Genomic DNA, 12239 nt, shown 5'->3' with positions numbered 1-12239 from the left:
GAAGGAAGTCCCATCATAAGCAATTTTAGAGGCACTCGAACTGAAACAAAGGATCTGGAAAATCATGGTCTCGGGAACCTATAAATACAGAAGTATTTAAAAACCAACCTATGGTCTTTGGAAACCCACCACATTTGCAAATGACAAAAAAAAAAGCCAACTTTCTGAAGACATCCACTTTGCAAAGTACACTTAACTTTTCCTTCCTCTGCTAGGGGAGTATATGGCTGAATGGACAAAGAAAATCTTACTGTTAGATAGGAAACACCCTCAGAGTGCAGGCAGGGCCTTCCAGAGGAATCCTTGTTCTCCCCATAAATTTTGTAACTAATGAGCAATGAAAAAAGCAGCTCCAAGGTCTCAGACTTTAGAGAAGCATCTGTAATTATTTCCCCTGTTACTTGCTGCTACCTCTAACAAAAAAGAAATCCCTTTTATTCCTGTGACTTCCCTCATCAGGATAAAAGAAACCAGTAATTTCTGACTGCTCAAAAAGAAGTGAATACCAGACAGACTTACATCAGGCTTCAGCTCAGAAGGACACCCACCGCTTTTGAGGTTTTCAAGAAAACAACACCAGAAACAAATCACAAGCAACAGGTATTATTACAACTTCACATCTTAGACACATATTTTCAATGTGACACATCTAATCTTCCTACCATTAAAAACTCTGCACTGTTTCTTATTTTAGCTCTACACAACTATTGAATTCAAGCTATAAATACAAGTTTTTTTGTCATTTTGATAGGACAGAAAAATTCAAGGATATCGTGGTCACTTTTTTCACAAAGCTGTGCTTAGCAAAACTGTATCTTGCCTTGACCTCTCACACAGCCAACATTTCACAACAGTAACGCATATTTGAAATTGACACAGTCAAAGCAGATGTTCAGCAATGTATCCATATTTAAAAAATGTGTCCAAAATTAGGTGATTTATACCATCACTGTCAGGCATGCTTACCCCTAACTAAATATTTTATACAACAGCTGTCATTAGTGAGAATTTTGCTGCCAAGAAGATTTTTCTGTTGCTCATATTTAAAGGATGTGAAACAACATTCTTAAATCAACACAAAAACGGCCAAAAGGCAGGGCCTACATACCAGAAATCAAAGTGATTTAGTTCAAACACTGTGAACTGCAACAAAGTTTAAGGATATATAGTAGCTTAAATTGGATTAATATTTATCAAAACCCTCAAAAAGTAATCAGTCTTCCGGGAACAGCAGCACTCAGTGTATTTCTCAAAACATGCCAGCCTTGTTTCCTATTGCCAGTACCCAAGAATTTCCATCTATAGAATCTGACCATGCACACAGTGATTAACTCAAAATGGTTTCAAGTTTATATTTGGTTGGTTAAAAAAACCGCATCAAACAACACAAAACACAAAAGCATCCCTTTCACTCAAAGTAGCCTGGATGGTCTTAAAACTTTTTGGAAATTGTTAAAAATCATTGCACTTTTATATGAAAATAAGAAAATGAAAATACGGTAAGTACAAAGGGGAAATAAAATAAGCAAGAAACTTTGTACTCTAAAGGCAGGAGTACAGCAGTTCTCCCTCAGCCTATGCTTCCTCCAAGACACACTGCTCCAAATGCCTAAGATCCTCCATGAAAAGATGCATGAACTACTCAAAACAACTAAATCATCAAGAGTGATCAGAAATAGTTTTTTCCATCATTTCCATGAAGATCCCTCAGGAAAACCTTAGACAGCTGAACTGTAAATAGATGGCTGATCTGCTTTCTATAATATCAGAATTCCACTCTTTGCTGACCAACTGCAACAAATCAAAAATAGAAGACAAGACTTAACCCTGGACATGGGTGATGTGAAAAAACAAACCCAAAGCCCAAGAATTATGATCCTTTAACACATCCAACACTTACAACACACTCCCACAAAATGTGTTGGGTTTTTTGTCTAGCTTTGTTTCTTTGTTTTGGTAACAGTATGAGACTGCATAAATTGAGGTGCAGAAAAGACACCCCTAAACAAGCTCTGAGGGTTCAAACCCATGGTTTGGGTGATGTTTTGCCAGAGAACCAGGGGGATCTGTCTAATGTTTAAGACTAACAGTTCTTATTCAGAATTACAAGAAGGTCTTGAACAACCAGAAGAAAAAACTGCAACGCACCTTGATATAAACAATATCTACTTATTAGTAACTACATACCCAGTATATTTTTTCCATACTACCAGACTGCTCACCTAGAACACTTAGAATTACTTCTGCTAACCCCTTACTATTTGCCACAAGTTCTGGACAAAGAAGGAACCAAAATAATCACTTAAGAAACCACAAGCAAAGCAATCCTGAGCATCAGAGAACAAATTCTCCTTTCTGGTTTTATTTACAGATTTTGGTCCACATTCTCTTTTCATCTTTCTCCCTGCAAAGCCTGTAAATTCAGTTCTGTGTTATTACAATAAACATACGATACTGTATCTTTCAGCAGAAGCTTCACCACTTTTTAAACACTTCCCAACCAATTTCACTGAATTAGTTACAGTTTCAAAAGTTTGGGTTTTGTTTTTTGGGGTTTTTTTGTTAAACATACCTTTGTCATTGAGCTTCAAACCAGCAGCTACTGCTTCATCCATTGTGCATGCTGATTCTATCAGCTGTAAAACAACAAAAAAAAAGGGCAACTGCTAAGTGGAGAAATTTAATCCAGTTGAACAGAGGAAGACAATGCTGGATCAGCTGTGACTGAAAAACTCTTTTACACCCCCCCCCCATATATATGTATTATAAAATCCAAGAGCAAAACCAAGAGCTATCAAATTAACATTTTGAATACAATGTCACTTACTATCACTTTCTTCCCTACTTCACAAACATACTCTGCATATTTACCTAGAAGCTTTTTTATAAAGACTATTCAATGTTACAATCACAAAACAAGATAATAAAACCCTCTAATTTATTAACTCAAAGTATCTGAATACTGTTGTGATGCACTGGTCCATTTCCTGTAAGTACATGGATGAAATGTATAATGTGTCTCAAGGTTTATCAATACACCCTTGCAGTCCTAGATTGTTTCTCCATCCACATGTAATCTCAACATAGATCTGTTCTACAAAGTGCATGTTGAGACTTTCAGGTTTTCTGCAGGTGAGGTAACAGCAACAAAAGCAAATGGCTTAACTGTTACAAATATTAAAAGAAAAAAAAAAAAAAAACCACAAAAAATGAAGTTATAAGGAATCCTGATTCCCAAGTATCAGTCCACACTCAGAAACAGCATCTTACAATTTTGCTACATTGGCACAATTTCCTTTCAAAAGACTCGTGATTTGTTTCCTTAACAGCATTCATCAGACGTGTCAAGTTTGTCAGGACAGCTTGCTCCAGATCCTTCACGAAGGAACAACAGATTTGCTTGATACTCCTCTGCCTTCCTTAAAAATGTTGCAGCTATGTAACTGCAGGAAAAAAAAACTGCACAGTCTCCATTTTCTACAAAGTTCTGCTGATACAGGAGCTATCTTGCACTCTACTGAAAACAAACACCATCAGCCTCACATGCTGCTCAGTAGCTAAGTCACAAAACAGCAGTTAGACACACCACACAGCATTTCTAGTAAGTTACTAAACTACAATGAACCAGATAAATTCTATGCAGCCAAAAACTGAAAAACACATTCTGGACATACACAACAAATTTTAATTCTAATGTTCAGGAGAAAAATTCAGAAACTCCTACTTGCAATCCTTTTGTTCTTCCCAAAATAAAGGAAGCCTAACCATAAAGTTGATTCACTGGGAAACAAAACACCCAGCAAGGAGCACCAGCAAAACGTGTGTATTTCTTCAATGCTATTTCAACAACCAGGTAACTTTGCAGACTAATTTAAACATGTTTAGCTTTATAAATAAAAGCTAGTGAAAGCCTTGTATGGTACTAAAGGCATTTTACTGTAATGAGCTACCACATCTCACTTGCAAGGAGTTACCTGTAGATTTGTATTGTACACCGGACAATGGCCAAGAGTTCCCACATCAGCTTAATCAGAATACATTACAGTAAGTTCAAACCTATCCTTTGCCTCCCTGGAAGTACTGAAGTCTTTGCATGTTAAATGCCATAAATGCAAGCTTGCAGAGTGTTTCATCTACTGGAAGATGGCAGTGATTGCACTCCTTCTGCATTTCATCAGCTAGCTCATTCCAACAACAGCAGTTACCATTAGTTATTAACTGAGACAGCCGTAATTAAGCCTAAACGTCACCACAAAGAAATAATTGAAAAATTTTCTGTACAATGGAGTTCACTGTTGTTGAACTTACTTAAAGGTGTTTATTTGAAGCACGTGCCTATATATTTATTTTTATAGATATCCAAGTTCCCATGCATGTGGAAATGTTACATAGCTGTACTTCCTCTAAAATGTTACTTTTTACCCTTTTGCAATTAACTAAGAGCTGCATTGTGTTTCAATGGCCAGGCATGACAGCAGCAGGGGCTACACAGGCGGCTTCTGTGAGAAGCCACCAGAAGCTTCTCTCACATCTAAAAGAGCCAGTGGCAGTCAGCTCCAAGACAGTCCTGCTGCTGGCCAAGGCCAAGGACATCAGTGACAGTGGCAGCACCAGTAGACAACAGTTAAGAAGGAAAGGGGGTAGGGAAATGGGGAGGATCATCACACCTGCAGCAGGAGAAAGGAAGGAGAATTCATGAGAGAGAAATGGCCCTGCAGACACCAAGGTCAATGAGGGGCTGGAGGTGCTCTAGCTGATGGAGCAGAGATTCCCCTGCAGCCAGTGGTGATGCCCATGGTGAGGCAGCTGTGTCCCTGCAGCCCATGGAGGCCAAGGTGGAAGAGATCCACCTGCAGCCCATGGAGAACAGCACAGCAGAACAGGTGCATGTCCAAAGGAGGCTGTGACCACATGGGAAGCCCCCCTGAAAGCAGGCTCATAGCAGGACCCATGGAGAGAAGGGCCCATGCTGGAGCAGGTTTGCTGGCAGGACTGGTGACCCAGCGGAAGGGACCCGCAAGGAAGCAGCTTGTTCCTGAAGGACTGCATGCCATGGAAAGGGATCCAATCTGGAGCAAGGGAAGGGTGTGATGAGTCCTCCTGCTGAGGAGGGCTGATGAACTGACTGCAGTTCCCATTTCCAGGCACCACTGGTGTGGGGGGAAGGAGGTAGAGAAAATAATAAATACAGTTAAGCCTCAAAATAATGGAGGGGTGGGGAAAAGGTGTTTTAAGATTTGTGTTTATTTCTCATTACCCTACTCTGATGTGATTGGTAATAAATTATATCTTTCCCACAAGATGAGTCTGTTTTGCTCATGACAGAAACTGGTGAGCAATCTGTCCACATCTTTATCACGATCCATGAGCCTTTCATTCTATTCTCTTTCCTATCCAGCTGAGAAGCAAAGTGACAGAGCACCTTTAGTGGGAACTAGCATTCAGACAACATTAACTCACCACAAGTCTGTAATGAAGTCAGAAGCTTAGAAAAACTGCCTATAAAATCCTATAAAATAATCATCAAAATAAATCAAAGAACTGAGCACTATTACTTTTAATAATTCTTGGTCACTTCTTTGGGGAAAACGTTCCTTCATAGTTTGCAGCTTTGAGTCTCTGGTATCCTTCTCTATGTGGTCCTTCACAGCTGGCTGCTGGTCCCCACCATTTACAAGGGCCTGCTGGGGCACATCCTCTTCAGGCTGGTCATCATCATCAGACGGTTCAGAGCTACAACGTACAGGGAAAGAAAACAAGAATTACAAATTATTTTTCCTTATGAATGTTTTACTCTACCAGAACATTACTGTAAACTAACCCACCAGGATTGCACAAAATGCACTGAGATGCATTTTGAGTCAGTAAGACTGAATCAATTTGTGTGTAAAGGGATACCTCTACTCAGGACAAAGTCAGGCATTTATCAAGTACAGTGTCCTCTTTGCACTAAACAATTTCAGCTTAGCAAAGGAAATAAGAAAGGAAGAATGGACCAGGGAAATACCATTATTTACCCTCATATTGTGCTATGAAAGGTTAATGATAATTTAATAACAGCCACCTTAATACAGTTTAGCTACCTGAACAGTTTCAGCTACCTGAATTACATCAGACTACACAAAGCTTATTTTAAACAGCCTTGCTAGTGTTTATTTGCCCAACAGACAAACAGACGTGGATTAGGTTCTTTGTAAACATTTTCCAGGTGCAGTATCAACTCTCTGTCCTAGCTCTTGGCTCACTGAGAAAGAAAATTCAAAGCTCCTCGTCCAGCATCTTAAATGTATAAATATGGCAAGACCCTTTCTGAAAAAAAGACAGTGTTCTGAATTTACTGAAAGATTGATTATTAACACTAATTTGCAGGAAAAGCAACCCCTACGTATCTTTCAGGATATTGAGTTGCACAGGTAAGACTGAACCTAAGCATGGGTCTCCCATCCTCCTTCTTCCCATAGACACAAAAATCTCCTTTTGGGAAGGCAAAATTGAACCATATGGAATTTGCCATTTAATAGGGATTTCACCATTAGAAAGGCTTGCCTTCAGGTCTCTCTACATAAATATAGGTAAAAGACTAAAAATTAACCTGGTCTTCCTCACTATATCTTTCTTTAGCAGTTGCAACCAGAAGATTGCATTAGAATTCTGGAAAAAAATTTTTACGTGTCACTTACATAAAAGATATACACAGGTAACTGTTCATCAAAGAATCCTTTTCTCCCTTTTCAAAAGGCACACACAGCTACTAGGACTCCCTGGTTGTGCCTCTTAAGAGTAAGGAAGTAATAAGAGAGAATCCAAATTATTCTTCAGTCCACCAAGGCATTGAGTTGTAAGCCTCAAAACATGCCTACTTCCACTTAAAATAAAACTTAATGAAGTATCATATTAAAATCTATTGGCATTTTTCTGATCTTTTTGCCTTGATAAGGAAGGTTTCTTGTAAAAAGTGCATATAAAAAAGGAAAATCAATCCAAATGAAAATGGTGACACTGCAATTATCCTACCCTTTCCTACCAGGGAATAACATCTAAACACTTTTCAACAAAGCCAAAGTTGTATACACCATAAATCTTGTCCTCTGTGTATAATCACATACTTATCAAGCATAAAGAAACACTCATTGAACTGGTAAGCAACTTTTGTGTTAGATGCTGGTTTTTTTTCCAGACAGCAGCCCTCTGGTAGCAAAAGCCGTGGCATTTTCTTTAGGAAAGATGTGTTTTCTACTCTAAACTTTCTGCTTTCTGTTCTGTGCCTTGTTCAGAATGAGGCAAGCTAGGATACTCTGCAAAAAGGAAGTAAAACCCCCAAAAACCCCACAAACCCCGCAAACTAGGTAACGCATGCACTAAAACACACAATGCAGACAATGAATTAACTTATCCCATGCAAAGCCAGAATTCAGCATGAGCCAGAGCTCCAAAGCCTGGACAGATCTCAGCTAACCTCCTGCTCCACTCTCCATTTGTTTGTTAGCTCGACTAGAAGAGCCACTTGTGACACAGCTCCGTGGGCTCTGTACACACCAATCAGCACCTGAGCCAGCACACTGGGACCAAGTGTCAGGCACTGAGGTGGCTACACAGGAATACTGAGGAGCACAAGAGGATGTAGTCTCATGCTCATCAATTCCACTAGGGAGTCACCTTGCTGTCCATCTCTCACTCCCAGCAACAGCAACACAGCATAGGAACAGCAAGCAACGGCTTTTCAAGTTGCATCCTGCATGGCTTATCAGCATCAGCTCCATAAGATACAAAGCCACTTGAACTGCTTCCAGGTGGGATTGATCCCAGAAGCAGAGTAACTGCATTTACACAGCACTGCACACAAGCCAATTTGATGCATGCAACCAGCTGGCCACCTCTGTCTCCTTGCACAATCTACAACTTAAATCACAGGCAGAAGCAGGAGCTCACTTGTAACTGCTAATATTTTTCTCCTTTTCAAGTAACTCCCTTAAGTTGAAATTTTGGGGGGCAAACACTACAAAAAGAAACAAACAACACAACATCAGAATTTCAGGTAACAGCAGCAGGAAAATGCATTATTTCACTTCTGCTGTAAACCCCCAATAACTCAATGCTCTGTGTAGGACTGAAGACCTGACAAGAGCCAACACCTGTTAAGGTTGCAATTCCCACAAAAGTTTTCTGCCCATTAATTCAACTAGACTATTAAAAAAGCAGGTAAAGCCATCTTGTTTTGCTTAGCACAAGAACATCCAGAGGGCACAATTACCACAGACACATAACTAGCAGGGGTTGCTTTACACTGTTGCAAATGGCTGCAGATGTCTATCTACAGCTTGTCTCACCTGCTCTCTCAACATTGCCTTTTTAGCACATGCACAAGCGACTCTTGCACAGTGACTCTTCCCTCCCAGCACATTCAAAAATATAAATTTCCAAATCACTTAGGAAAGAAAGTTTTCACTATGCATAGGAAACCGTACAATTCATACTTAAGTTTGGCTCGGGACTCATACAACACACTGAAGCTCTATTTGCTTCCCTGTCAAATATAGCTGCGTATACAAAAAAAAAAAAATCAACTCCAGCAGTTGAAAATTATTAAAGCAAGTGTTTTATGGTTAAGTTTTCAAGTTGCACTAAAAGGATTTCAGAAGGGCAAAGGCACAAATGTGTAAATGAACAAACATCACACGTTTCAATATTGCAGAACTTCTCCCTCTGAGAAAATGTTTTAGCAGGATACCTCTTCCCTGGAAAACCAGTAAAGTTTAGTTAGGGGCAGCTGAAACCCAAAGGAGCAAACAAGAACCCAACCTAAGCTCTGATTTTCAGTTCAGGGTTTCAACTTAGAACACCCTGTGAGGGTGCAGAGACAGGACAGAAATCTGGCTCAAAGCGTACATTAAGGCCACCTCTGCCCTCGGGACCTGGGTTTCTTTGGCAGCAGGGACTTTCCTTGGCTCGTCATCCTCGCTGTCAGACACATCGAGGAACTGCACCCCTCGCTGGCGCTTGAAGAAAGACTCTTTCCTTGTCCTCTGGGCTTCAGGAGTTTCTGGGATGGTGGAATACTCTGTGCAAGAAATTTCAATGGGAGAAAAAAGAGGAGACAATGACTTATGACTTCAAATATTTATTTGTACTTAGAGTATCAGGTAGGTGTAATTTTTTTCAGAGTCACAACAGTCAGTTAAACAGAACCCACTTTCTCATGCACACAAAATTCCTGTCAGCTCCATTTCTTAAAGTGGGAACCTACCTGGCAAAGGATCTTCAGTCCTCTTACATCAAACTATTTTTATATTACAACATTTAAGAGAACACATATTTTAGGTTAATAACTATTTATAAGTAAATAAATAAATACTCATTTTTAGATAAATGAATAATGAGCAAAGTCCCCTGAACTACTTCCAGGCTTATCAGAACATGGACAGAAACCAAAAGATATTTCTCTATTTTCTCTATGAAGAGAGAAAAATTGATGCATAGAGCAGAGAACATGACAGCTGCAGAGAACATTTTCTGTATGAAAGAAATCTTGTGAAAAATAAATTTTAAATAACGCATTGTGGCAGCACAGAATGAAAGGGAAAAAAAAGATAAATCCTAGAAGTAGAAGATATTTGCTGACACAGGAAACTGCACAGGATTTGAAAGGCAACAGCACCCAATAAACTAAAAAAAAATATGGCACCAAATGTTACAGAGTACACTACAGAAAAAGAAGAAAACAACTTTAAAATAGAGCTTAATAGTGGCTAAAGGGATGGAGGTGAATGTAACTCAGTGTCTTTGAAGAAACATAACAGTTCAAAAGAGCAATCATTGAAGCCTTAAGACTTCAGGTTGTTAAAAAAACTTCCTTGCCCAAGTATCCAGGAGCCACTCTGGCAGCAGCATCTGAACTGGGACCAAGACGCCTTTGCAGCTACAGATCCCACATCCACAGAGTCACACCAGGTCTCCCAGAGCACTCTCAGATGTCTAGATCCACAATATGATTTAATCATGGTACAGTAACAAAATCATAGCTCCAGCTGGTGCCTCTGAGGAGAAACCTCAAACAAAAAAATCCTGGGCTTTTACACCCTCAGAGTCTAACTGCAGGCAAGTCTGGAGTCATCAGCTCCTGAGTGTTCTGTGCCCTGGCTGGGCCACGGGCACCTGGGACCTTTGTGCAAGGGGTCAGTAGTTCCCCGCCTCCTGCCTGGGGCTCTCCCCACCCATAGCTCAACCTGCAGCCACACACTGAGCGACATGCACTGAATGGATCCCTTAACAAGGTCACCTTAGCCACACGCAGGAAAAATCCACGATAAGGGGCACAAGAATCAGCCACCAACTTCTGGGAAAGTTGTGTTTTAGTGATACTACTGTCACTGAAAGTCCTCATATAAAAAGATCTTAAATTCTCATAACACAAATAAAAGATCACAGGCATCCTCTCCCCTCTAACACACCCATCCTTTTTTAAAACTCATGTGCTTGTGAACCAAGCGCCAGGAGTGCTGCTAACTCTGGAACCACAATTCTGGCTGGAAGTAAAGACAGTTTCTTCTGTCTCCATTCAGTATTGCAGAAACTTGCTGAGTCAAATTAGTAGAATGTAACATCAGTTTGCAAGGCTGATTTGCCAGCAGAGAGTAGACACAGATGAAGCTAGAATAAATTAATCTGATAGTCAAATGCAGAAAGGAGCTACATGGCGTCTAATTCCTTCATCTCTGATGAAAGACCTAGTTGTAGTTGAGTTATCAAAATCTAAGTATTTTCTATCACTTTCAAAACACAATATAGGATTATGGTAATGATTTTTAGAAGAGGCAGAAGTCTCACTTTGCAAATTAATATTTTTTTGAAAAGCCTATACACATGCAAATTTACGAATGCCTAAAAATTATTAGTTCTGAAGCAGAAGTACATGGTTCCAAGACAGACTTCCCTGCATCCAAGATCAACACATTGGCAGCGGAAGCTTCCTAAGCAGCACCTTCTTCTATCTGTCCATTTTAGGAAGGAGATGTGTTGTCCTTGATGCAGTTGTCTCATCTGAAAACTGATTAAGTTTTTAGATGAATACAGGAGAGGAGCAAAAGAGACCTTTGGGAACATTGTGAAGTTGGGTTATCAGGGCAAAGGCTATCACAATAGGATAGAAATAAAAAATGCATTAAAAAATGTGATTCAATATCAGAACAGGTCTGTAAGAAACATGAGAATTTCACATCTATACAGAATTAACAGAACAGATCAAGGCAGTTTTCATGGATCTTCGCCTTGTAGATTAGTCTAAATTTAAACAAATTCCCCTTGTAAACAGTGTGACACGGAAAGGACAGGTGCTAATGACACCTTTGCTAAGAGGCATCCTTACTGAATTTAAAGGAAAAATACAAGGAAATTATACAAAAATATGATAGTCTTAAAAGTAGTTTTAGTCTTTACAGTATAAATCTTAGATAAGATTAATATCTAAATAAAGAGTATTTACTGTTTCACTTAGTGATTTCTCATTTTATTTTTATTTTATTTAGCAATTACTGTCCAGTCTTCATGATAGCTCCTAACTCCCATACTTATAAAATGCTGAGTTACCTGGGGGAAAAAAACCCAAACATTCTCCCTCTCAAAAGAAGCCCACTTTTCTGCCCTTCCTCCATCTATTCCACTGAACAGAGTACCCTACTAAGTGGGGGAAGCAAAAATCACACATGTAATATGGAGTCCTCATATTTAAAGCAAACTGTAACCTTGTAGAGTAATAACAGATTAAAGTTATAGCAACAATATGTAATTGTTGGAGGCAGAATTTTCTGATTACAGGCAATTCAAAAGAACTTTTAAGGAATGCCTGCAGTCATAAAACCAGTTTTTGACTTTGAGGCCAGAAATAGGAAGAGTCATAAGCATCCCTCTATGCACACATTAACATCAAAACCAAAACCCAACAACCACCAATTTTTGATACCATAAAAAGAGAATACACTGTAATTCTAAACTCAACCTCCTACACAAATCATACACCACACTCTGAGAAAGCCAGCTTCTCTCCCAAGTGAAAACAAAGGTAAAACCAAAGCAAAAACTGAGGCAATATTAAGAGGCTTACCAAATTTACTAACATTGTCCAACAAGCATTGTTAAACAAAAAGTAACTTCCACCTAGTTTTGGAAAGCAGCATCATGCTGCTCAAATCTACAAGGTAATAAGTATTCCCTTTTCAAAGGAAAGTCTTTTCCATTGGCTAAAA

General features: G+C 39.4%; 1 protein-coding gene across 2 annotated transcripts in view; it reads right to left on the bottom strand.

Moving 5' to 3' along the window:
• The window catches only part of SMARCAD1 (SWI/SNF-related, matrix-associated actin-dependent regulator of chromatin, subfamily a, containing DEAD/H box 1), a 40800-nt gene that overhangs the window by 24148 nt on the left and 4413 nt on the right, over nucleotides 1-12239 (bottom strand). For both annotated transcript variants that reach the window (XM_059844123.1, XM_059844124.1), the window contains exons 3-5: nucleotides 8887-9058; nucleotides 5556-5733; nucleotides 2573-2636 (exon numbers count right to left, since the gene is read on the bottom strand). In XM_059844123.1, coding sequence (XP_059700106.1) covers nucleotides 2573-2636; nucleotides 5556-5733; nucleotides 8887-9058 — 414 coding nt within the window. The remainder of the gene's footprint in view (nucleotides 1-2572; nucleotides 2637-5555; nucleotides 5734-8886; nucleotides 9059-12239) is intronic.

Source organism: Haemorhous mexicanus, chromosome 4 (assembly GCF_027477595.1).
Source record: "Haemorhous mexicanus isolate bHaeMex1 chromosome 4, bHaeMex1.pri, whole genome shotgun sequence".
In the NCBI taxonomy this organism is placed as follows: Eukaryota; Metazoa; Chordata; class Aves; order Passeriformes; family Fringillidae; genus Haemorhous; species Haemorhous mexicanus.
The sequence above is the reverse complement of the archived record's forward strand: the minus strand, read 5'-3'. Positions and strand labels throughout refer to the sequence as shown.